This window comes from Hyaena hyaena, unplaced genomic scaffold, assembly GCF_003009895.1.
Source record: "Hyaena hyaena isolate Hyena2069 unplaced genomic scaffold, ASM300989v1 scaffold_591, whole genome shotgun sequence".
Classification (NCBI taxonomy): domain Eukaryota; kingdom Metazoa; phylum Chordata; class Mammalia; order Carnivora; family Hyaenidae; genus Hyaena; species Hyaena hyaena.
Genome location: NW_024081224.1, coordinates 431,487 through 457,985, shown reverse-complemented (window position 1 = coordinate 457,985; position 26,499 = coordinate 431,487). Strand labels below are relative to the sequence as shown.

General features: G+C 49.5%; 1 protein-coding gene across 3 annotated transcripts in view; it reads right to left on the bottom strand.

The window, feature by feature from the left end:
- SFXN5 (sideroflexin 5) overlaps nt 1–26,499 on the bottom strand; it is a 118,663-nt gene that overhangs the window by 39,493 nt on the left and 52,671 nt on the right. For 2 of the 3 annotated variants that reach the window (XM_039256896.1, XM_039256898.1), the window contains exons 7-10: nt 15,499–15,552; nt 14,448–14,504; nt 13,012–13,077; nt 2,584–2,674 (exon numbers count right to left, since the gene is read on the bottom strand). In XM_039256896.1, the coding sequence (XP_039112827.1) occupies nt 2,584–2,674; nt 13,012–13,077; nt 14,448–14,504; nt 15,499–15,552 (268 nt within the window). The remainder of the gene's footprint in view (nt 1–2,583; nt 2,675–13,011; nt 13,078–14,447; nt 14,505–15,498; nt 15,553–26,499) is intronic. The other variant, XM_039256897.1, reaches the window with a different exon arrangement.

Genomic DNA, 26,499 nt, shown 5'->3' with positions numbered 1-26,499 from the left:
TACCTGCATGCAGTGCGCCTTAGAGAAGATGTCTAAGCCTGAGAACAAGGTGAAGGGTGGCCAAGTGCAGGGGTATATCATGGCCCGAGAGGACCAGGGGGCTCAAAAGCGGATGAGGGGCATGCCTGTTCATCTTGCACACCACCATATCAGCATGTACCCGGGGGTCAGCAGGTATCTGTTTGCAGATGGACCTGGGAGAGCATCAGGGCAGAGAAGTTGAAGCCTGCCTGTGGGCAAGGAGAGACCAGGGCCAGGGGTGCAAGGGAGGCAGGCACTCAGCCAGGACTCGGGCAGCAGGTCTGAGGAAGAAGCCAGGAAGGATCTGCTGCTCTCTAGATCCTGGCAAACTAGAACTATCAGGATTACAAACCACATTGTGTGCAACCTGTGCAACTGGCTAGGGATATGTGGGATCTTAAGACAACTCGACAGTGGTTGGACCCACAGGCTCCTCTCGGGTAAGACAGGAGGAGAATCAGGCTGGACCCCAAAGAGGGACAGGTCAGAAAGTCTCAGGTGGGCATGACAGATAGGGTCAAACCTGAAAGCAGGGACTCTCCTCTTGAAGGAGCCCTAGAGGTTAAGGCCACCCCCAAGGTCATACCCCCAAGATGACTGGCAGAGCAAGTCTGGAACGGGCCCCTGGCAAAGTCCTTGTCTGTAGCTTGGCTCAAGGACAGATCGCATCTCAGCCGAGTCCCAGATCCAGTCCAGTGCAGCTAAGAGCCGCCACCTTCTGAGGCTGCATCTGACCCTCCAGCCCAGAATAGTGAGGAACGCAAGACCGGCAGCCTTGTTCGTTCAATTAGGCCCCTTAACAAAGTCAGATCTAAAGAGTTATTCCATTAGTGGCCCATGCCAGAAATAGCTGGGAGTTCATTAAAAGTGTGGAGTTGCTATAGCGATTATCTGGGTCAGCTGAGGCTCAGCTGGGCAGTTGGTCCTGGGAGTTCATTAGCCTCTGGCCAATGAGGAGGCAGGACTGCCAGGTAATGATCTCCCACCTTCTCACGGGGGGCTCTTTAGGTGCTCCAAAGCACTTTCCTGTGAATGGAATCTGGTCTCTGGTCTCCTTTGATCCTCCCACAGCTCTGGGCTGTAGGAAGGTAGGTATCAGTGCCCCCATTTTACAGATGGGGAAGCTGAATCCTGGAGGTGAAGAATGAGATTGGGACCATGAGCCTGGGTCTGACTCAGGCTCTTCAGACTGAGCCTTGGCATCCAGGAGGTAACAGGACCTCACACCACTCCTGGGCTGGCCCCTCTCTTTGTCCTCTGGCATCAAATGGGGAACTCGGTATCATGGTTCAAGCATATACTTCTCTTTTGACAACTAATCACACACTGCCTCATGCTTCTTTCAGTGTTGTTTCTTTTTAGCTTTTTAAAAAATTTCTGCTGTAGGGCCCTGTCCCCAAACAAGGCATGGGATTCTTAAGAGCCAGGCTGGGCTTGATGAGCTGGCCGAGGGCATCTACTGTGAGCTCAGAGGCTCCAAGACCAGCAAAGACTTGGCTGAAAGTAGCGAAATCTTCTCCACATGCACACATGTGCCACAATTACCTGAATATGAATGGATGTCTCTAGAATCTAAAGGGTCCACAATATCCCAGGGCTCAGAATGCCAGACTGTAGGAGCTTTGGACCTGGAACCCTCTTTTGTGCCAGGAACCCCTGTGGCAGTCATAGGCCAGGAGACGCCTATGCCCTCTCCTCTAAATAATGTTTCCAAATGCGTGAAACAAAACACACAGGATTATAAAGGGATTATACTGGATGGGCGCCTGGGTGGCCGAGTCGGTTGAGTGTCCGACTTCAGCTCAGGTCATAATCTCATGGTTCGTGGGTTCGAGCCCCACGTCGGGCTCACTGCTGTCAGTGCAGAGCCCACTTCAGATCCTCTGTCCCCTTTTCCTTCTGCCCACTCCCCACTCATGCTCTTTCTCTCTCAAAAATAAACATCAAAAAAATAAAGGGATTATATTGGAATACATTATCAAAATATTTTTTCAATTGTGATATAGTCATAGGTATGCTTTTTAACTAATGAATTAAAACACAAGACCTACCAGTGAATTTAATAAATATCATAATTTTGAGTTAGTGATGCACATAAACTGTATTTTAAAATCTCTGTAACAACTGTCATGGGATGTGAAAGTATCTGTGATTTCTATTGGTGACAAAGTCACAGTTCTTGCTTGTGGTTTGCTGCCTACATTCCCAGTGGAAGGAAATGTTAAATTTCAGCGAGACGCTAGTGTAGGTATTTTCCCCAGCCAACGTCATAGGATCCCCTGCATTCTCTCTACTGGTCCTGTGGGGGATTGCGGTCCCAGGTTAAGAATCCTTGTGCGAAAAGCAGAATCTTGGTTGCAGAGCTTGTCAGCAGTGCACCTGTCACCCTTACTTCTGTCTACACACATCTTGCTCCAGTTGCCCCCAACAGGAGACCCCCATGTCCGTAGAGGCCCGGAAAGGCATTCAGCTCCCCAAGAGCCCTGCAGCCCCGCACACCCAGGTGTGACACACACATACCTGCACACACCTGCACACACCTTTGCACAGTGCAAGTCTTACCTACAGCGGGGAATGGCACAAATCTCTGGACAAGAAGACGGGTGGCTGGGGTGAACTTGTTGGCTTTCTGAACCAGGACATTAAGGCCCACCTTAGAAAGAGAAAAAAAGAAAGTGCATGGTGCTGCAGCAGCCTGCAGGCAGGGAGGGGGGGTGGTAGCGGTGCAGGCTGGGGCAGGAGCACAGAGCGAGTAGCACTGTCTTCCCCTGAAGCTCCACCCAGACCCCAAATCCTCCACGTCACGTGGAGCTGCCAGGCTCCAGTGTCACTAGTCAAAGCATCACTGCCCAGTCATCCCAGTTAACCAGCCCATGAAGAAGAGGGTGAGGGGAAAGCCTCAGCTACACACACACACATACACACACACACACACACACACACACACACAACCTCTTTTAGGAGGGAAAAAGGAAAGATTGCTGTTAGAAGAACACATAATCTGCAAGTAAATGAAGTATGTGAACCTTCATTCCCACCTCAGCCTCTAGGCACCCCCTTTTGGAGGCCCTGCTGTGGGCTCAGGCACGAGCCTAACCTCAAGAGCTCAGGAGACAGAGATCCACACATCTGCCCGCAGGTGACTGCGGAGCTAAGTAGAGCAGCCCAGAGCAGGATGGCGGAGCAGTGGACAACATCCTGGGCTCACTGTCCTCTTCACGTAGATCCCGGTCCCCTCACCCAGCCTGGGACACTGCCCCCCCCCACCTGCCTTCACCTTAGGCACTCCCCATTCTATTCCATCTGCCATGTTATCCTCTATCCTTCTAGAACACATGGTCCAACCATGTCTACCACGACCAGCTCCTCCCCGTGAGGAAAGATGCCATCTCCTTCACACAGCTTCCCTACTCCCCAGTGCCCCACATTCTCCTTCTGGGAATCCAGTTTACTGCTCCCCAGATGCTAGGGGAGCTTTCTGGTCTTGAGGCTTTGCCCATGCTGGTCCCTGTGACCCAAATGCCTTCCTTCTCTACTCAGTCCACATCTGCTCTTTAAGGCCTACCTCTGAGCTCCACCTCCAGTGAATTACTAACAGTGGAAGTCACTGAACGTTCTCCTTCCTCAGTTACCTTGTCTATAAAAAGGGATGGTGATATCTATAACATCCCAGGGCTATTACAAGAATGTATGTAGGGCTCCTGGGTGGCTTAGTGGGTTGAGCGTCTGACTCTTGTTTTCAGCTCAGGTCATGATCTCATGGTTGTGGAATCAAGCCCTGTGTTCGTCAGGCTCCACAATGACCATGGAGCTTGCTTGGTATTCTCTCTCTCCTGTCTCTCTGCCCCTCCTCTACACGTGTATACATGTACATGCACACACACACACACACACACACACACACTCTCTCTCTCTCTCTCTCTCTCAAAATAAATAAATAAGCTTTAAAAAAAAAAAGGGATGTACATAAAGTGTTTCGCATGAGCTTGGAGCATAAAGAGATCTAAAGAAATGAAGTTATGTAAGAATGTTGCTTCTCCCAGGCAGGAAGGTGCTCCCTCACATATCCCCGGTCCCTCCTTCCTAGCACTCAGTTCATGGCTCATGGATGTGAAGTCCCAGCTGGACTGTGAAGGTGGACCATGCCTTTTTCATGTTTGTGTACCCAGCATTCAGGACAGTGGATGGCACGTAGTACTTGTTTGATCAACCGGTGATTGAGGAATAAATGCATGAACCGACGAATGAATGGATGGAGATCAACAAAGGCTGGAAGGGCAGTTTCTTGGAGGAAGGAAAGGTGGGGTTAGGCAGGGCAGAGGAAAGAGAATTTTGGTGGGGAAAACAGCACAAGCACAGGCATGGAGAGAGAGAAGCCTAGACGCATGTGACCAGACCAGAAACAGGTGTATAGAGGCCACCGCTTCCCCCAACGGAGGCCAGAGCCAGACCCGCCCTGTAGATCTTTCCTGGGAGGAGGGGCAGCGGGGGCTTGGGGAGCCTGCCCTCAGCTCTGGCACACCTGGTCGCCACCAGGCCAGAGCCTTGGGAATGAGGACTGCAGCAGTCAAAGCAAGAATAGCACGGTGACCTTAGAAGACAGGAAATGCCAACCTGTCCACCCCTGGGTAGCCCAGGACCTCATAGAGCCAGAATGTTCCCAGGCAGACCCAGCTTGGGCTCTTGGGCCTCTGGTCTATATTTGAAACCTCAGGCTGATCCTCAGAGTCTCATCCTTGCCCTTTCTGCTTGCTCAAGGGAAGGCTGGGAGTCAGAGAGATGCGAGGCAGCTTGGACACACTTCGCTGGTATGGCAGGGCAGGCCAGGGAGCTGCCAGCCTGCACCGGGCCCTGCCGCCCTGCCGCACAGATGGAACTCGCCACATCCAGGTATCCCCAGCTCTCAGCACTGAGTGACTGTCTATTTCTGTGGCCCCCTCCCCCCAAAGGCCAGGGACTTGTTCCTACAGAGTGAGTGGGAAAGTCTGGAGGGAGGCAGGATGACACACAGCGGGTGTTGCTGATGGAGAAGAGAAGGAAAGGGGCACAGCGAAGTGCCGGGCCATGTGCTGAGCACATCACAGGAAATGCCTAAACTGAATAGGTATGGGGCACCTGGATGGCGCAGTCAGTTAAGCATCTGACTTTGGCTCACGTCATGATCTTGTGCTTCGTGAGTTTGAGCCCTGCATCAGGCTCTCTGCTGTCAGCACAGAGCCTGCTTCAGATGCTCTGTCCCCCTCTCTCTGCCCTTCCCCACTCTCAAAAATAAATAAACATTAAAAAAATAAATTAAATAGGTATGTTGCTCCTTTTAATAGATTCAAAGAAGTTCAGGTAGGTCCAGAGTAGTTAAGTAACTTTACCCAGGGACACACAGCTATTATGAGGTAGGTAAAGCTAGGATTTGAAACCTAGGGGTCTGCTAATTCCAAAGCTTTGCCCTTAAATAGGCTCTTTACTTTCCATGTATCTTCCATCTCAATGAAGGATGCTTTAATGTCTAATGTGCCATTTAAAACTTGTTGTTTGCTTAGCAAAAGCTGTCCTGAAAAGACCACCTTGGGGCTGAGGCCCAAATGAATGGAAGGCAGCTCCTGTCAGGAAGGACCCTTGATCCAGCCCTGCCTGCACCCACACCCCAGCTATAAAACAGAAAGTCTGGGTTCAAACCGCAGCCCCACCCCCCACATTCTTTTGGAAAGATGCGGGAAGTGTTGGAGGAGTCCTCCAGGAGGCCAAGAGGCAGCTGAGGGACATTCCCCTGGCAGCCTCTTGGGGGCAGGCAGGGTTGGAGCGTAGCGGAGGACAAGGAATAGTGGCCACTAGTCATAGCAAACACTCAGACTTGCCCTCAAGCCTCCCTGGCTGGCTGTTTTTCCCTCTGGCTAGGGCTGGCACAGTCCGGAGTAAGTGTTTCAGCCCGTCCCCCCAACTCTGGGTGGGGATCCAGGGTAGGGAGGGGGAAAGAAGAGAAACAACAATGCCTAGGTTCCAGATCACTTCTGGCCTGCCCTTTCCCCGAAGCCCACTGGGGTCTTCCCAACATGCTCATTCCTGAGCATGGCCAGCATGCCTGAGCCAGGGAAGGGGCTGGGGACCAGCAAAGTAGGGAACTAGAAGCTGGTGAGGTCACCCTGCACACCCGCTGATGATGAGCCTGATAGCAGGAAGGTACAAATAAAGGGGAGGAAAGTGGCCACTCACTCCACTCCTGCTCCAGCCCCCAACTCTGGCCTCACTGTCCCCGCAGCTAGGATGGCCGTAGCCTGGGAAGGATCCAGGGTGGGCTGCAGACCAGGGTCGGGAGCCCGTCTGTTCGCATTCCTCAGGGACCCTTTGGCCTGAAACATTTGGTGGAGCCTATTAAAATTAAAAAGCCAAGTGGCTGGTGGCTCTGAATGCCAGCTCATTTTCCCTGGCATGGTGGGTCCTGTTTAAGGGAACCAGCTGGCATTAATGGCACACAACTCATCACGAACAGCAGCTAGCGATCAGAAAAATCTGAGCTAATAATCGGGTTTGGGAAAGATAATGAGATATGGAACAATCACTGCTGAGGGTCCCCCAGGGTCTGTTTTAACAGCCTCAAAATAAGCCACAAAATAGAAATTAACCAAACAGGGTCTCCATTTTGGCACAGAGGAAAACAAACAGGGTGAGGATTTTGCACACGAATACCCCTTGTGGTCAGCAGACAGGGTTCCTGGGAGAAGCAAGCTCCTAGGACCCCGTGGGACATCAGCAATGACCTAAGGGGCAGTGGACCTTCTCTGGCCACTTCTCTCCAAACTCCTGCTCCCAGGCCAGTGGCTTTGCCATGGGCAGCTGGCAGGAACAGGAGAGAAGACTAGCTTCCTGACAATCTCCCGAGGTGGGATAAGGGGCTCCGTGACACAAGGTCTCCCGTGTCATGAGCTGTGCAGCTGATAGCTGTCTCCTTAAGCACTGAGGTCCTTCCCAGGCCACCAGCAGCCTCCTTTCTGTGAGGCCGGAGAGGAGACACGGGGGTGGGGCTTGGGCAATGCATGCAGACTGTGTCCTCCACTCGAGTCCATGCCTGCAAACCCCCGCAGGCCAGCTTTATCTAGAAGGGCTTTATCTAGCTCCCCTTTCACACGCCCCAGACGAAGGTTCCCTTGCTCTTCCTCACCCACACCCTGTCCTGTGCCACTCCCAGCAGCTCCTCTGCCCCAAACCCAGGAGGCGTCCTGGACAGGAGCCTCTCCGTCCGCACATGCAAGCCGGCATGCAGGGCTAACTGTCCTGTGTCCCAGGAGTCCTGAATGCACCCGCTTGTCTCTACTCCTGCCGCTTACCTTAAGCACCCATCTCCTCCTTGGACAACTGCCCACCTCCCAACTCGGCTCCCTGCTTCCGCTCTTGCTCTACTCTCTACACAGCAGCCAGAACGATCTTCTAAAAATGGGTATCAATTCGCTTTAGCCTTTCAGTGGCTTCTCGCTGCAGATATAGACCCACAGGGCCCCCGCTTGCCAGCCACCTGCCATTGCCCGGCTCCTCCCATGAGCCAATTCTCTCTCTCCTCTCCCTCCCTCCCTGCCCCCACCGTCTCTCTCCCCAGGGCCTTCAAGCACTGCCCTCCCTCGGCCTCCTCACTTTTCAGCTTAAATGTAAGACAGCCCCCCCTCTTCACTTGGGGCTCTCCTTTTATGGTTTCTCACAGAACCCAGAACTCTTCCTTCCCTGTACCTATCATAGCCTCAACACATATATTTATTTGCCTCGTTAAAATGTTGGGAATCAAAGTAATACATCTATGTTATTTAAAAACTGAACAGCACTGGGCATGGAGAAGGGCACTTGTGGGGATGAGCACTGGGTGTTATATGGAAACCAACTTGACAATAAACTATTTGTAAAAAAAAATTTTTTTTTTATTTAAAAAAAAACTGAACAGCACAGAAATATTTTCACCTGTGGCCTCTTTACTAAATATCCATCTCTACCAGCAGGGCCCTAGGTGCTGGGTACAGAGCCTGTGTCTCCCTTCCTCCTCACTGAATTCCTGGTGCCTGGGGAAATGAGTAGGTGCTTAATAAATATTCTAGAATGAATCATGTGAGTGATTTCTGAGGCAGGAAGAAAAGAACCATGAGGGAGATCTGTCTTGTGTGGTCACTGCTCTCCACCTCAGCAAACACAGCTCTGCGGTTCTAGGCATTGCACACACGGGACCACGTCCACCTGAGCACGTGATCATCACTCTCCCAGGAGGAGGGGCCTTGAGGGGGTGGCCCCAAGGCGGTGAAGGTTTCTGAGAACGGGGATGCCTAACTGAGACCTGAAGGGTAAGTAGGAAGCAACCAGATAAGGAAGGAGGAGGCTCAGTAGAACTTCAGAAGTGTGAAATACCAGGTTGTCTGTAGCCTGCTGAGGACTCTACTAGCACCTGGAAGGGGATTCGAGGGGCCCTGGAGAACAATGGAGGAGAGGGCATGCCTGAAAGGAGAGATGGCATGAGGTTCAGAAATTAGATCTACTCTTGGGTGGTGGATAGTAATGTAACTAGATGGCTGGGGGTGGAGGGGGAGGAAGGGCTGGGGCAGGTGGAAGAACCTTTGAAGTGCCAAAAATGCCCAGCAGAGGGCGCCCGTTGTAGAATAAACTCTTGGTAACCAAGTGGACCCCATGACCCTCTATGGAAGTCAATTGTCCTGCAACCCCAGACAGCCTGCTGCTTGGTTACAGGCTCAGGAGCAAAGGGCCAAGGTGGCTGGGACAGAGTCATACACAGGCTAAAAGGCCAATCAGGTGCAGCTGATAGGCTTGTTTGCTAGCAACAGAGTCCAATCCTGACCCCTGAGCCATGCCCTGCAGGGACCCGCTGGCCACCTGCTAGAAAGTCAGTTACATCAGACCCCTTACACGCAGGAAGGAACAACAACTTGTCCTCCCCAGAATAGAATAGATGCAGAACCAGTCTTCACGTTGGACTCACCACTGCCAATATCACCATCTGCAGGCTTCTGGAAAACTTCAGATTCTGCTACAGGGTCCATGTAATGGGCCCTCCAACCCGAAAGCCAGTCACAGAAAAGCAGTGAGTTAACATCTGGTCTGGGATTCTCAGGCTAATGGTCCCTACCTCCATTAGATCCAGAGAAAGACAGTAAAGCTGTAAGTATACCCTGGATTTCAAAGAACACCCTGGGGTGTACCCAGGATCACAAGGAATATTCAAGGTACACCCTTGACCACAGAGAACAGTCTGAAGTACATATTGAATCACAGGGAACACTCTAAGATACACCTTGGATCACAGAGAACACCCTGAGGTATACTCTTTACCACATAGCTCTGAGGTTCACCCTGACCACAGAGAACATCCTTAAGTACACCCTCAACTACAGAGAACATCCTGAGGTACATTCTGGATCACAGAGAACACTCTAAGTAAGGTACACCCTGAATCATAGGGAACATTCGAGGTGCATCCTTGACCACAGAGAACTCTGAGTTATACCCTGGATCAAAGGAAACACTGAGGTACATGCTAGACCACAGAGCACACTCTGAGATACAGCCTAGACCACAGAAAATACCCTGAGGTACACCCTGGATCACAGGGAACATTCAAGTTACACCCTTGACCACAGAGAACATTCTGACGTATACCCTGGACCACAGGGAACACTCTGAGGTACACCTTGGATCACAGGGAACACCCTGAGGTACACTCTCAAAGAACACTCTGAAGTATGCCTTCAACCACAGAACCAGCCACCCATGGTTTTGCAGGCGGTGGAGCAAGGAGCCTCTGGACCAGTGACAAATATACGCTGCTGGCTCGACTTTGGCCAGAGCACACAGGTGCAGGAACGAAGCATGAAGTCGGAGAGTGGGTCTAACCCCATTACACCTAAAGAGCCTTTCAAAAATTTTCTTCCAGTCCCTACTGTCCTCTCCACGTGCTGTGCCCTCTACTTAGAACCCTCACCCTGCCTTCAGCTCTCTCCAATCTGTCCTGAAGAGTTGGCCTTGGGTGACTTGGGGGCCCCTTCCCTACTTACCACCACACCCAAGGGTCACCTTCATCAGAATTCTGGTTCTACCACAGAATATTCTCAGCTTTTCCTCTCCGTGTCTTGAAGGACACACCAACTGGAGTGACCCCCCTGCACCTGCCCACTGCCTGCTACACACGCTCCCGTGAAGGGGGGTCTTGCCCTTGGGTAGCCAGGGCCCAAGGGGGCTGACCACAGAAATACTCAGCATGAACCCCCAAACTCAAATACAGTGAGGACTGACAGAGGCTTCCTTTGTTAAAAGACAGCAAACTGTTAGATTTCAAAAATAACTTAAGACAAAATTTCTTTTTTATTCTCGAGCAAGAAGCCAGACATTGCCAAATCTATTTAGAGAGTTCACCAAAAGGCTGCTACCCCTGCACTGGTGGTCCCGTAACCAGCTCGAGACTTCATTCCGGGGACCATGCAAACCCAGAGTCCTTGATTCGGGGGGTTGCTGGCCAAGGTCAGGGCTCTGGCTCCTCTGAGAGGAAAGGTCCAGGGAGGAGACCCAGACTCTCAGGGCCTTGCCTCCACTCCGGCTTGTCCTTAGTCCCTGGGACTTGCCCTCAGCCTGTCAGCCCCTCTCCCCCACCCCATCCATGCCGCCTGCTTGTAGGGACTCGTTTTAATTAATGCCAGAGCTGGGCCAACCACTGGGGCCGTGACACTTGTTTGCAGGTCATCTCCTCCTAACAGGTTCTCCCTGGGAGGGGATTTGTCACTAATTGAAGCAGAGATCAGTTAATGAGGCCGCGGGCCCAGGGTTCCAGAGAACAAGGGAAAGGAAAATAAAATAAAGCCTCTTTCTTTGGAGGTTTTGTGATTTACACACACAAAAGAAAAGCAAGCAAGCTGCAGATTTTCCAAGTCAGAAACTCCACTCCATCTGCCAGAGTTAGACCCTCACTGTGTGAAGACGTCAGGCAGAGGGACGCCGCCACGGCTGGGACTCATGGATCTAGGCGGAGAGGGGCCTCCCGAGGCCGGCGATCAATCAGCAACCTAATTAACAAGTATTTATGGAGCAGTGCTCGCTCCCCCTCCGTAGGGGCCTGTCCCCGGTTAGCTTGTAATCCAATGGAACAATGACAGGACAGGACACGGGGGGTAACTGAGTGTGTGGGAAGGCCAGAAGCTGCTAGGACTTGGGGGTGTGGGAAGAGTCTGGGCCGGCCTGGTCAGGAGAAGCCTCTTTGAGGGCTCTGCAGCTAGGCAGGGAGTTGGAAGGAGGGTGTCCAGAGCACGGGCACAGCCCCTGGGGGCTGTGACAGCTCAGTGTGCCGCTTCCTGTCCCTGAGGGTAAGATCCTGGCTCTGAGAGCCTGAGGGCCCCCGCTCCCCAGGAACAGCAGCTGGGGCGTCAGAGCCCCCACCCCACAATCTGGGCTGGCTCAGATCCTAGGAGATGAGAGGGATGGAATGCCCGAAGGGCCTTTGGGTGGGACAGTGAAGACTGGGGGTGCTATGAGCCTGGAGCCCCATGCCTCCAGGAGGAGGACATCCCACTGGGACAGTGTCCCCTTCACTCAAGCCCTTCCCAGTCAGGGCTGCTCGGCCTTGTCCCTGATGTGGTTTCCTCCCCTCAGCTCCACCCCACTTCACCCTTAAATCTCAAGGAAAATGGGATTTTCAAGCTGCTAAGCTGGGCAGAGCCATCAGCTCCTCTTGTCATGAAGAGCAAGGAGGAGGTGACAGAGTCCCTTTCCTTCTCTCACAAGGGCCCCTTCCCTTTGCCAGTAGCCCCCCAGAATCAGGGCCTGCCAGTTTGCATGACCCCAAATGAAGTCTCTGCTGGGTTGAGGACCCCCAGGGTGGGGTTTGCAGTCTCGTGGAGAGCCCCCTGAACAGATCTGGCAATGTCCTTGCTTGGGGTAAGTCAAGGATGCAGGGAGGGAGCTCAACATTGGTATAAAGCGGGGATCACTCCCCAACAGGTTATTTGGAGGGGGCGTGGCCCACAGAGTAAAGGAAACCATCTCAAAACTGTCCCCAATCCCTACTTTCCCAGAGCAGTGGAATGAATGATGGTGTGAGGTCCAGGGGGTTAGTACATAGCTGTGAACAATTATTACATTTAATGACATGGGAAAGATAAGGAAAGTGGGTTTTACAAAAAGATTATTATATATGAATTCTTTCATTATATGTGAATTTGTAAATTTGCGTTTTGTACGTTTTTTCTTACCAATTGCATGTATTTATTGCATGATGAATAAAATAACAAAGCTGTGAAGTTATTTTCACCCTCCAGAGTCGGCTAGGATCTAGAGAGTAAGATGGATCCACTCTGGCTCTGGCCCAGACCCCTGCTGTGTCACCTGCCTTCAGCCCTCATCTAGGATCCAGCCTTACACTCACACGGTCAGTCTTCAAACCTCCCGACTTAATAGCTGCTCTATTCTCAAAGTCCTGTGGGATTCAAACGAGATTATTGCCCTGTCTTGTGGAGGGCCTCCAGGAGGGACTGGACATGTGACCACATGACCAAGGCCTCAGAGAAGGGACAGTAGTGCCCTGAGAGCTCGGACGAAGAGCTAAGGGGGGGGCCAGCATTTGGGCCAGCCTTACAACTGTTCCTGAGCCCATCACTTCCTGCATCAGCCACATGACTGAGAGTGAGCTCCTCTGAGAAGGGTGCTGGGGCAAAGCGACCCCACTAGGGACAGACGTCCTGCCCTCCGCTGGAGTGTGCAGCCCTTTGCATCACTCATGGGCACAGCCTCACCTCCGCACCTGCTCTCCAAAATCTGGAGCATTCTCTATTAAAGTTTGTGCCTCTCACCAGAATCTACTCTCTCATCTGCCTAGGAAGCCTGACCTGGTGGCCCACCCACACAAACCTCTGTCTCCCGCACCCTTGCCTGGCCCTGACCTCAGACAGGTCTGGCCAGAGCTGCTGGGGAGAGGGAGCCAGCCACAGAGCAGTGGGACAGAGAAGTGGGGAGAGTGTTACTCACAGCAATGGAGACGGCACTGATGACAGCTCCCAGGTAGCCCTGGATGAACTTGGACGCAGGAGAAGGCTGGAAGGCAGAGACAGAGTTCTAGGCCCACTGGGTGCCCAAAGCTGCCACACCCCACCCTTGCAAACAGCCCCAGCCTGCAAGAGACATTCCTTCCCACCAACAGGTGAGAAGGAAAAGATCCCTCCAGAAGCTGAAGGGATCCAGGCTTCCCTCAGCACAGCTCCATACATGGAAATACAGGGCAGTGACATCTGGGGAGATGCTGAAGGGGCCCACTGCATGTTTGCCCTGTTCTAGAGAGCTCATGGGCAGATACTGTTGGCTGGACATAGACAACAGCAAGGGCCAACCGGGGTCACGTTCAGCTGGGCCCAGCATGTCCAGTGTAGGGAGGATGCAAGCCGGAAGTGGGCTGCGGGCAGCTGGAGGGCTGCCTCACTGGAAAGGGCAGTATCCCGGATGGCTGTGCCTGGCTGGCTCTCCCGGCCTTAACCCATGAGGCAACCGGGCTTCCATGCCAATAGAGGACGGCTGCTCAATGTTTCTAAGGAAAAATGTAACCCAAGCTGCAACATAATAAAATTAAAGAAGAGCTGAGGAACTTGCCTTTAACTATGCTCTGTTATTTTGGAGATGTTTGGTTCAAGGCACACGAGGGCCATCCAAGCAGAGATGCACACGTGTGGATCATACACATGAGATGTGGACTGAAGGTTTGGATGGGGTGTTGGGTGTCCCAAAGTTCCTACCACCCAGGCGCAGTCCCTAACCCTCCCCCGTCTCTCCCCAAGGTTAGAGAATGTCCACACCCTCTCCTTCCCAAACTGACAGGCCCCCCAAGGGGACCTAGACTCCTCTTCTCCTCTTGCCGCCTTTGGACAGAAGCGCAGGAGAGACAGCCTTGCCAGCAAAGCTGGGGCGCAGCCCCTTCCTGGACAAGAGAAGGGTGATGGGGCTTCCACCCTAAGCTTGTCCCAGGAGCGCAGGAGACTTTGGGGAGGAGGTGCAAGTCCCCTCAGACCCCTCGCCCCTGAAGAGCAGCCCTTCAGCTTTGCAGCCCACAGTCTGGGGGCACCCACGCAGCTTGCAGGCAAGCTTGGAGGAAGCTTCAGGGGAATTCAGTCCCCCATGTGGCCATTGCCGTCCTAATCCAAGATGTGGGGATGGATAAGAGTTGCCCAAGGAGGATTCTGAAGCCAACAGAGCTCATCTCTATCACCGCCTCCAGCACATTCCCATTTTATGGGCCTTCTTCACTTCATGTGCACAAGCCTCTCCCCAGTGGGGCCCTTCCTGAAGGGCTGGCAGTTTAAATAAGGTGCTTGGAGGAGCACAATGCTCCACTCAGAGGAAGAAGCCTGCCACGCTGGAGGGAAGTTATGGGTCACCCCAGCCTGTTCTCGGCCACGGTGGTCTGTGCTGCTCACCTTGGTAGCGTTTCGGTTTGCATAGTTGACGCAAGCGTTGTGGCTCTGGTTCAGCCACTAAAAGGCAAGAGGGGAGAGGAGAAGTCAGAGGAGGTGTGGAAGCCAGGCCTGGAGCCCGGGAGGCCACGGCCTCCAGAAAGACAGTGGGACACTGTGTCCAGCTCACAGGTGGTTCTGTCCGTCTCACAGGTCAACACGGCCAACGGTTGCAGTTTGCCTGGGGCTGTGCCAGCATTAGCGCTGAAAACCCAGGACACCCCTCAGTGGCTGCCAAACCAGGACACTGGTCCCGCCCATGCTGGGAGTTCATCCCAGTACAGAGAGGGTCACCTCTCCTGGAATTATGGCGTTCACTGCCCCAAACGGGCCTCACTGCCTCTGACACATTAATCCTTATTATATTCCTTACAGGGCAGAAAGTGGGCATGTAGCCCCTGGAATTACTGACGGCCGCAGACCTCTTTGAAAAGTATCCCAGCCTGGTGTCCAGATGTGGGCATGGTTAGGAGTTTTATTCAGGGAAGACTGTGACATTTCTTCCTGAAGGCAGACCAGTTTTCTTCCTGACTCGCTTTCTGTGCACACACACACACACACACACACACACACACACACACAGAGCTTCAGCTGTTTTCAGGGAGCCATAGCCCAGACTCTACGTGGAGGGTCCATGATATTCTCCCACCCACCTTGCTACCTTGGGGTGGGTGGTGGGTTTACCTTCCCCACAGATCTCAGTGGGGCTTATATCAAAATGATGCTGAGGGCCTCGAGGTCACAGGCCTTCGGACAAGCAGCCAAGGAGCAGCGGGCGGCCACAAGCAAGCCGTCCTCCCCTCGTGCAAAAATTAGTCACATAAAATGGCCTAGGCGTGAGCCACTGGTGGCTGCTCAGCAGCATCTGAAGTCCCCCCAGTGGCTTCTGGGTCAGCGAGGGGGAGAAAGGGGTGGCTTTCCCTGAGGGGCCTGGATGGGAGACACTGGGGCGGGGAGTCATAACCAGCTTTTGTGGGCCCTCCCTTCAGAAGCCCTCTGTTGCCAGGGCTGTTACCTGCCAGAAGACAGTGGATGCCAGTGTCTGGTTGGGCAAGAGAAGACCAACGACCTACGAGAGAGAAAGAGAGGAAAGGCTGAATAAACTGAAAGGAACATCCTGTACCTGTGCATGGAAAAATGACAGAGGCATGAGCAAAAGTAAGCTGGATCTGTACACACTAAGGTGGCTGATATGTACAGACAAACTGCCGCCCTCGGGAGATGGCATTCGACAGAAGCAGACCAGGTTGCGGAATTGTATTACAGCACAATCTCACTTTTGTAGGGAAAAGAAATCACATCGTACATAGAACCATATACACAAACATAGGCATATGCATATCCTCCTGAACAAATCTATAGCCCAGTGTGTAGATGTCTCCGGAAGTCGGGCTACACAGTACTTTCTCACATTCTTCTTGAATATTCCTGTATTCCTTTAGGCTCTAGACACGTATGATTTCCATAACTGACGGCAGGAGGACAATAGACACAAGTAAACAGAAGGAACATCTTTACTTCCACTCAGCTAACCTGGCTCTTCCACACCCTCACAATCTAATAGGATTTTTGTGAGGATTAAAGTATGAAGAGAAAAATCATCTCAAGGGCCTTAAGCACTTTATATATAAATATAAGCAGGGGTAATTTATATCCGTTATCTCTAAGTGTCCACGAAGAAAACCTACACCATGTTTAAGCTATTGAATGAATCATAGATGTCTAGTAAATACTTGTCGAATGAGTGAATGAATCAATGAATGAACAAATACGCGCATATGGCTGAGTGCCGCTATGTGGGTCTGGATTCATGATTCCCAACGCCCAAATGTCACCTAAGAGCTAGGCTTGCTCACTTTGGCTTTTTGGTTGAAGTTAAGATTAATGATCTCATCTTGACAAGTGGCCAAACTTTGAACTTCAGGGATCCATGTGTCTCTTTCAAGTTTACCTTTTGAGTGCTTGTGTGCAAAATGACATCTACCCAGTACCACTGCATATGGGGAAAATGTGCACAACCATCCACATATTGACTTATTTATTATTCCTGTAGATAAAATGGCTCCTTGGCAAGAATCTCTGTAAGGAGCAAGTATAAACATTCAATACTATGCAGTAAATCAAATTCTAGACATCCTCAGCAGCATTTGTAAATCATGTTTTAAACATTAAAATGTTTTAAGACAGCAAACACACACACACATTGATATTTATTGGCCCGTATCAGTTTGAATAAAATTATATAATGTAAAGCCATTCCATCGCTTCAGTGAGGAATTATCTTATGAGATTTTTCTTCCCAGAATGAGATCCCAGTTTGATTTTTCTCCACGGCAATAGCGTAGGGCACTGGAGTGAGAATCAGGAGAGCCTGGAGCTCAGCCTCAGCCCCATCCTCTGTGATCTCCAGCAGACAGTGTCCCTAGCAGGAGACGGTCTCCTTTGGGGCTCTGGCTTTCTTTTGTATAGAGTGAAGGGGTTGAGCTTGGAGGTATTCTGGAGTTCCAAGTAGTAGGTAGGAAGTCAAGTGAGATAGCCCCATTGCCTGTAAAGGGAATCCCCCCTCACCCAGCCTAGCTGAGAAGAATCCTTGGGAACCCAGGACCTCCTTCTAGTCAGCCTCCAGCTAAGAGCTAGAGAGGCTTCCTCAGAGGGGTAGCTGAGCCTAGAGAGGCCTGAAGTTGGGAACACACAATATGATCCAGTGAGTGTGTGCGTGTGTGTGACTCTATGTACACACATGTGCATGTCTGACTGCCTCCCAAAGCCAGAAGAAGTAAAAGCTGTTATTCACTGTTAGGAACTCAGCATATCATCCCCCCAGTCTGTTGGTTTATAAACGCATGTGTGTTATGGGCCACATTGTCTTCTCCTCAATCCCCCTTACACTCCCTGAACTGAGCTTGGGCCATCAGGAGCATGATAAGATACAGCCTCTTGGGACTTAATGTGTTTAGCCTGTTGTCTGGGACACTCACTGCTCATTATATCACAGAGTCTCCTTTATGAGTTCTCCTGGGGGGAAATTTTCTGGCTTTGGGGTCAGAAATTTATACTTCTGAGCATCTTGTTGACATCTGTCTTGTAGACATTAAGCACTTAACTGTGCCTCTCTCTGCACTGACTGTCAAGAACCTCAGGCCAGATCTGTCAAGTGTACAAACTCCCACTGCATGTATTTTGTGCCCAAACTTTACTCTTGGCTTCTTCCCTTTCCTAAACTTTTGTCTCATTTCCTCCTTCACTTGTATTTTCTGGTGGCAGGCATTTTCTTGTGTGACGTCAAGACTTTTCCAGAACAAACCACAGTCCTAAACAAAACTGAAATAGTACCCAGGCCTATGTCACACACACACACACACACACACACACACATACACACACACACACACACACACACACACACACACACACACACACACAGCTTGTAGCCTGTGAGCTTTTCACCTCTTTAGCCAAACTGGACCTCCTTCCCAACCTCCTGCTTTAGCATGGGCCTGATATTCATGCTGGGTACCTCTGACCCCTTATGCTTTCTTAAAGAGATTGACTGAGTGATTCATTTTACTAAGCATTTCACCTCTATCACTTACTATGATTCTTATTAGAACACTGGGGCACAGACAAAATAGAGAATACTTTCCACATTTTGCAAATGGGGAAACTGACGCTTAGAGAAATCCAGTGATTTGCTCAAGGCTTCACAGCAAGCTAGAGAAAAAGTCAGAAAAGTCTCCTGATTCTTAGCTTGAGGGCTCCAACTCTCTGATTTTAGGGTTTTTTTTTTCCCAGCTCATTCACCTGATCACAAAGGAAGAGTCACACTCCATGCCCTGTTTCAACCATCTTCTACGCACCAAGTTCCATGGTGCTCCCAAGGGAGCAAACAGGAAGAGAGGATTATATGGCACCTAACCACAAAAAACGAGACCAAACAGGAAAATGCATGAGAATATCCTTTATAACATCTGGACATGAAGATGACTAGATGGTTTAAGCAGGTACTTGGGTATGTCAAGTTGATAAAGGCTAAGGAAGGGAGAGGTCAGCACGCTGTGGCTATCTGCTGAAGGGGGTAGTAGGGTGGAGCTGAGTTGTGTGTGCATGCGTGTGCATGTGCATGTGCAGTGTGGGGGACATGTGTGCATACTCATGGGAGCAGAACAGCCAAGAGGCTGGTTTCATTAGAAGAGGAGGCTGAAAAATCAGCAGACCCGGAGAGGGTGAGGTTAGAAGGCAGTGGAAAGCCAGATTGGCCAAAGGGACCCAAGGGAACCATGTGAGGCTGAGGCAAGGGGAATAGGGATCTGGCTTTCCAGGGCCTACAGTCAGGCTGGTGGGGCCGGGAGCACGCGGGTGCCAGCCCCGTTCCCTATTAGGCAACACGCAGCACCATCTGCACAGTCCCAGGAGCAAGAGCAGATATTTTATAACTTCCTTTTTTCTTTTTAAGTCTAAATTAAAAATAAATGTTCCTTCAGTTCTCAGATGTATATCTCTGGTGCAACCTGCCCACATTCCCCCACGCTGCCCTTTCCAGAACATGGCAGGAGAAAGGAGGAAAGAGATGGATAGAGAGAGGGAGCCAGTCCACCCGGCTTCAATGCCAGTGGATTGCACCTCTTCCAAGAGGGAAGCGCTTCAGGCGTGGCCGCGCAGACGGGTGGAGAGAGCCCAGAAAGCGGCTGGTACCAGGGAAAGTGGAAGGAGAGCCAGCAGCTAGAATTTCCAGCCCAGCCTCCACCCTATCTTGCTGCAGGACCTTGGCCAAATCGCACATCCAGTCTTTGCTCCCATTTATAGTTCATAACATGGCTGGGGTCCCCTCCAAAGCTCCCGCCCCCTGGCAGCTGTCTTCTTCACACATCTGTCTACTTTTGCTGCTCCCCTTTGCCTCAAGTGGCCGGCCATGGGCCCCGGTGATTAACATGCAGGTTCTGGTCATAGAAAGAGCTGGACTCACACCCTGGTTCTGGTATTTATCAGCTATGTGACCACACACAAGTTACTTGAGAGCCCCTTGTGCCTTCATTTTTTTTTTTTTTCTGTTAAGTGAGGACCATCCCGGTACCTCTCTGGATGGCCATGAGAAGAAGCAGGGCACGGATAGAATTTGACCCAGCATTTGAAAGGCAGCAAGTGCTTACTAGGTGTAAGGCGTCCATATCGTCCCTCTCCTCCCATCTCACCCTTTTCTAGCTTTTGCTGGTCTCTCCTTCCTCTGAACTCCACAGTCAGCATGACAAATCAAGCATCATCTTGCCCCCATCTTCCTTGAACACAAGCCTCATCCCTCAATAGTGAGCTCCTGAAGGGAGAATCAGGGTTTTTCTCTCTGACGTCCCCCAAAGCATTCAGCATTAAGCTGGGTCCACACTACACACCGGAAGAATATTGCTAATTCATGATTAAGAACATAAATTCTTGGCCGGGGAAAAGGTCTACGATGGACTGTGACCATGACCACCATCACCCATTTCCTCTTTATTCCTTTTATTAAAATCCGAATTGCATTGAGGGCACCAGCTTTGGAGAGAGGGGCAGATTGAGTTTTTGGTCCTGATTCTTCTCTCCTCCCTGCATTCATACCCTTGACATGGGAAGAGTATATTTCCATGCTCTTGGTGTTGCTTGGCTGTATGTCTTGCTGTGGCCAAAAGCATGTGGGAGGAAGTGGCAGCATGCTAGTTCTGAGCCCAGGCCTCAGAGGCCTCATCTAAGGAGAGTGAGAGACATTTGAAGCAAAGTACAGTCTGTGTTGGCTGACTTCCAGTTGACCCCAGACCTGCAATGGCACATAGCACCAGCTCAGTTGAGCACAGTTGAGAGCAGCTAGACCCCAGGTAACCATAGACCCCTAAGAATAAATCCTACAGTCGCCACAGAAATTCTGTGGATGTTTGCCACACAGCATGGTAGTGGCAATAGCTGTTTAAGTACAGGGATTGCCATATAGGAAGCATGCAGATGCTGTCCTTTCTGATTCAGAATTCTGTACCGTTACTAATGCCCTTGAATTATGTCTCCATTAGTGATGGTGGTTCCTGAGCAGCCCAGCTTATCACTCCACCTGGTGACCAACAGCTCAACTCGGGCTGCCTGGTCAGCCTAGGAAGATGGGCAGTTTGTGCCTGAGGCTCAGCCCAGGACAGAATCCAGAATGGGGCCAATGGCATCCATATGGCAAATGGCTCACACCTTTACTCCAGGCCTCCTCCTTCAGAGTATTCTAACCTCTGCAGAGAGATATGGTTTTGATTTGGGACAGGGGCACCCCCAAATATCCTGATCTGCTGGGCCGGAGGTGGGACGCAAACAGCGGAAGATGACTATAGAGCAAGGCCGCTGGTCACAATGTCCCGTGATATTGGGGCTCAGAAAGAGAGAACTGAACAGACCTCACTCCCTCGGGCTGCTGCCCATGCAAAACCAAGTCGAGCAATAGGAAAAAGATGTTGTAAAAGTACAGAAAATCCAGGAGTGCCTGGGTGGCTCAGTCGGTTAAGCTGTTGGTTTCAGGCTTAGGTCATGATCTCATGTTTCGTGAGTTCGAGTCCTGTGACAGGCTCGGTGCTGACTGTGCAGAGCCTGCTTAGGACTTTCTCTCCTTCTCTCTCTGCCCCCCCCCCCAAAATAAATAAATAAACTTCAAAAAGGTACAGAAAATCCAGAGAGGAAGCACAGTGTGCATCCAAACAATCAGGTGGTGAAACTCAAGTCAGGGGATGAGTACAGGGTACAGCAACTGTCCCTTTTATCTCCATCCTATCTCTACTCGGCTAATCCCTCCTCAGAGCTTCGCTCAATTGTCACTTCCTCCAGGAAGCCTTCCCTGACCCTCAGGAGGAGTTAGGTCCCCTTTCATTCGCTCCCTCAGCACCCTGCCTGACTTCTTGGCAGTATTTGTTCTCAGTAGTAAGAATCTGTCTGTCTTCCTCGAAAGCTCCCAGAGGCTTCTGAGGGCTGAGACCATCGACATTCACTGCTCACATACCTGGGAGTCCTCACTGGCAAAGCAACAGTCCTCTGGCATTGTACCTGTCTCCTCCGTACTGACTCACTCAATTCCAAAATGTTCCTCTTCATTTTTGAAAGACCTACCACGGGCCCCAGTATTCAACAATTTGCCTGTTTTTTCCTTCTACTTTGTCTCCATCTTCTGATTTATGTGGCTAACGATCTGAAAAGTAACACTCCAGCGCATGAGGGGTGCTATTTAAAGGATCCCAACCAGTTAAAGAGGATATCTTTTGTCAAATGAATGTTTGTCCCTGACTGGTCAATTCCAGCTTAATTGAGTAACACCTCTGGTATGAACCAGGCCAAACTGACTGCTGTCGGGTTACGACGGAGGTAGGCCAGGAAAAAATTGTGACTGGCATTTAAATGTGTGAAAAAGCAGAGTCTGGGATGAGGAGGGTTGGGAGACACCACGAAGGCTCTGGGATACAGCCAAATCCTCACGTGACATGAACCCTCTGTGGTCTCCCCCTCCTCTCCCTGGAAGTGAAGTGACCCACATCAGCACCTTCTGAGGTTTCTAAGTCCACGTGCACATCTGCGGTACAGGGTTCGGGGCATAGAATCCAAGCTCTGAATGTCCCAAGAGAGAGATCTGGTTTGGATGTAACCCAAGACCACTGGACTCACTGACTGGACGCTCCCGCTCTGCCCTGCTCAGTCTCCTACCTGCATATGGGGGATTGGAGCTTTGAGTTTTGAGGGTTTGAGAATGACAGGCGGAGGGAGAGGAGGGCAGTAGCGTCACAGGGAGTTCAGAGGTGAGGAGGGAGACACAAATGGCCCTTGAGAGAAGCTCAGGCCAAAAGAGAAAGCTGACATCTGCGACATTATGGTAGCCGAGGGTGCAGGCTGACAGGTGGGAAAACGCAGAGAGAATAGGACTGGGTCCAGAACCCTGGCCCTGCCTCTCCCCAGCCACACATGCATGGAAAGGACAGGGCTGCACACCTCTTAGTGGAAACCTGGGCACAGAACTGCCACTTCGAAGCAACCACGGTTGGCGGGGTTCTTCTGGGAAGGTACCCAAAGAAGAGGTAACATGAACTGCACTAGCCTGGAGAACAGCCTCGGTGCCCTGGCTTAGCCACCATGCTTATGTATAAATTGGGATCTCTTTGCCACACACCGAAGGGGGAAAAGTTCCCATCTTCAAATGTTAAGCTTAAAATAAGACACTACACGGGTGCCAGTGGATCTGTGAAATCTGCTGACTAAACTGGCACCAGCCTCTGGGAGAAAACCAGCTCGTTTCTCCTGAGCTCTGGAGAGCGAGCAGGGAGAGGGCGGGGTTACTCTCAGGCAAGGCGGGAACAACACGGGGGTCAGAGCCGGGGATGCTCACCTAGGCAGGAAGCGTGGATGCTGCTTCCAGAAGCATCTCAGTTGAGGCATCTGCCAGCCTTAATCACCCCTTCCCTTCATCATTCAGGGACCCAGTTCCCAGCGCATTTGCCAGCACCCCATTTCTATTTTGGTAAGCATTTTAGTGGCTTCTGCATGTATATATTTCTTACGCATCCTATCACACCAGGGGCTTCCCTAAGGTGTGGACTGGAACCTTCACCCTCCCTTCAGACCAGGCATTTGTTGAGATGTTTAGTGCTACCAGGTGACAGTGGGGGCCTTTAGGGAAGTAGATGTGGCTAGTGGGAGCCAGGCTCTGGTAGAAGGGCCAGAACAGCCACACAAAGCAAGGCAGTGGCCCTGGAAGAAATGGGACAGTGAGCCCACTGACTGCTTAGCCATGTTAAAGTGGCAAGATAGAAGGCTACAGAGGGGCCTCATCCAGTGGCTCCTCTCAGAACCTGACCTCTAGGACAGCTCTTCTGAACCCTGGGATATGAATATTTGGAACTAGGATGTGGGGGCTGGGTGAGCATTGTCATTTTGGCCCTGGCTGCCATGGAGTATGTGGGAGCTGGTCCCAGCCCATGCTGCCCATTCACCACAATCATGTGTTCATACAGGGTCTCAGAGCCAGGGCACTGTATTCCCATACCTTACGCACTTATTCACAGGGGCGCTTGCTCTAGGCTGGGAGAGGATGGGTCTGCATAGGGTATTCACAGCATCTGCTTTAGCAGTAAACCCCTGAACAACACAAGAGTGGCCAGCACCCACATTCCCAGGATGCCTCCACGGCTATAGGGACCCATAACTGACTTGTCTTGGGTAGGAAGAAGAGAGTGAAAAATGATGGGGTGGCCTCAATAACACCTTGTGAACTAGAGACAGTGCCAGTATCCCTTGGGTTAACTAGTTCACCCTAGTTGATGGCAGCCATTAATTGGGTAAGGGTCCAATTGGCCTCTTTTGGGGAAATGAGCCCCAAATTAAACTTCTCTGGTTTTGCAAAGAGACAATATTGCTAAATGACATAGCTTTCTTTTCCAAGTGTTGATGGAATATTTATTAAAATTATTATGGTAGATTCTTGTTTGCCTACATATTAACCATTCTTCCTTTCTTGCTTACTACTGGAATCCCTACAGTTGAGGGATTCTGCATGAAATACAAACAGAACTGTTGTATGAGAGATTGAAAAAATCTCCATAAAGGGAACTGACTCAATTGGGAAGTACATGCTTTCACTCTTCTCTGTAATATAGATGTGATGGCTAGAACTCTGACAACCATATTGGGCTATGAGGTGATTCTAATGACAGGAGCCAGCACTGAGAATGGTGCAGAAAAAGAAGTCTGGGTTCCTGGTAGCATTATGGGCGTCCACTTACCTCCAAACTTCTTTGACACGAGAGAGTAATAAATTATTTTGTTTAAGCCACTGTTATTTTGACTTTTTAATATGCAGATGGTCCTACTCCTAACTGGTATAATTGTACAGTATGCTACAGAGAAAACCACAATACATCTCCAATGGCAGAATCATTCTCTCTGAAAATAAAACACAGTAGAAAATAATAAGAAAAGAACATGTTTTTAAAAAACCAATCACTTAGAATTCAAAATGGGTTCTTCTGACTACCTAACTGATTAAAGAAGATTCAAAATGGCAATTTCAAACTTATTTAGAAAATAAAAAGATGGATTGCTGTATACAAACTCATAATAGATACAGTATTAGATATACTCAGAAGCAAATTTACAGCCCTAAGAATTTTTATTAGAAAGAAAGAATGAGCATAAATAAAGCATTTGAGATAAAAAGTAAAAAACACAAACTGAACAAAAACGCCACAAACAAACCAATGAAAAGAGGAAAAAAGGATATTATAAAACCAAAAGCAGAAATGAATACATTAGAAAATGAAAACAGAAGAATTGATCAATACATCCAAGAGTTGATTCCTAGAAATGACCCTCACAAAGGAGATGGAGGTGGGAAGGGGCAACAGAGCTCAAAACCCATCTAAGGAAAGATCGTTGTATTTTAAAATGTCAGTATTTAAAACTTTTCACAACAAAGGCACCAAAATGAAGAAAAAATAGCTGGAAGAAGAGATTTGCAATTTATATAATTCAAAGATTAGTACCCAATATATAAAGAACTCTTAAAATTAATTTGGAAAATAATTCAAAGATTAGTACCCAATATATAAAGAACTCTTAAAATTAATTTGGAAAATACAGCCAATGGAAGAATGGATAAAGGATGTGAACAGAAGAGGAAATATAAATGGTAAGCACATAGATGAAAAGAAGCACAGTCTTTTTGGTATTCGGGAAACAAAAATTAAAACCATAGTGTGATGCTACTTTTCTCCCATCAGGTTGTCATTAAAAAAAAAAAAATCTAAATATCTAAATACCGATATTACTAAGGTGTAGTGAAATGTAGCCTTTCTGAAGGGAAATTTGGCAAGCGCTACCAAAAATTTAAATGTGTTGGCCATTTACACAGCAAATTCACTTTCTAGAATGGGCCTATGAGAAATCTTCATACTTAGGTGGAAAGAATTTCACAAGGATTTTTCACAGTGCTATTATTTCTTTTTTGTTTGTTTGTTTAGAAAGAGAGAGGGTGCATGTAAGCAAGGGAGATGGGCAGAAGGGGGGGAATAGAGAGAGAGAGAGAGAGAGAGAGAGAGAATCTCAAGCAGGCTCCGTGCTCAGCATGGAGCCCAACACAGGGCTCGATCCCACAATCCTGGGATCATGACCTGAGCTGAAATCAAGAGTTGGACACTCAACTGACTGAGCCACCCAGGAGCCTCACAGCACTGTTATTTCTAATAGCAAAGAATCAGAAACAACCTAAGTCCATCACTAGGGGAGAGAATACTACTTAGCAGGAAAAAAAACGAATGAATGAATGATGAAACAGATCTTTATGTAGGCAAACGACTAAGTGTAATAAGCTAATTGAAGATAAATAAGCATACTGTTGTATTTTTAGTGGAAAAAATACAAAACAAAAAAGAAATGTACAGATGATGATTCATATGTATACAAATGCCAGAACAAAACTTAAAAATTCACACCAAAGTTCTAACAGAGGTTACTTCTGGGAGTAGATTTGGGGTTGAGCCTTTTCAGAGAAATTTCTACTTTTTTCATGTTGCTTGAATTCTAAGCTGAGAGAACATATTCATGTATTACTTGTATAACTTTAAAAATATTCTTTGAAAAGTCTTGGTGGTATTTTTGAATTCCAAAGAACATATTCATGTATTACTTGTATAATTTTATAAAATATACAGAGAAGATTTTTTTTTTAATCCTGAGGATATTTCTGAACTCCAAAGATAAAAAGAAAAAATACCAAAGGATCCCAAGGGGAGTGGGGGAAGTTTACCTACAAAGGAAAAGAGAATCAGGCCAACTATTGTTCATGTATGAGAGAGAAAAAAAATACATTTCTAGATGTACTCAAAAAGTATATTGCCCACACACTCTGAATATTATTCACAGACGTGCTCTAGCCAAACATAGAATGCACACACACACGAAAAGCCTAAATAATTGTGAAGTTTCATACAGGTGTTAATTAAGCAAAGACTCAAAAATCTGATGAGATTCCAGACTATTTCCA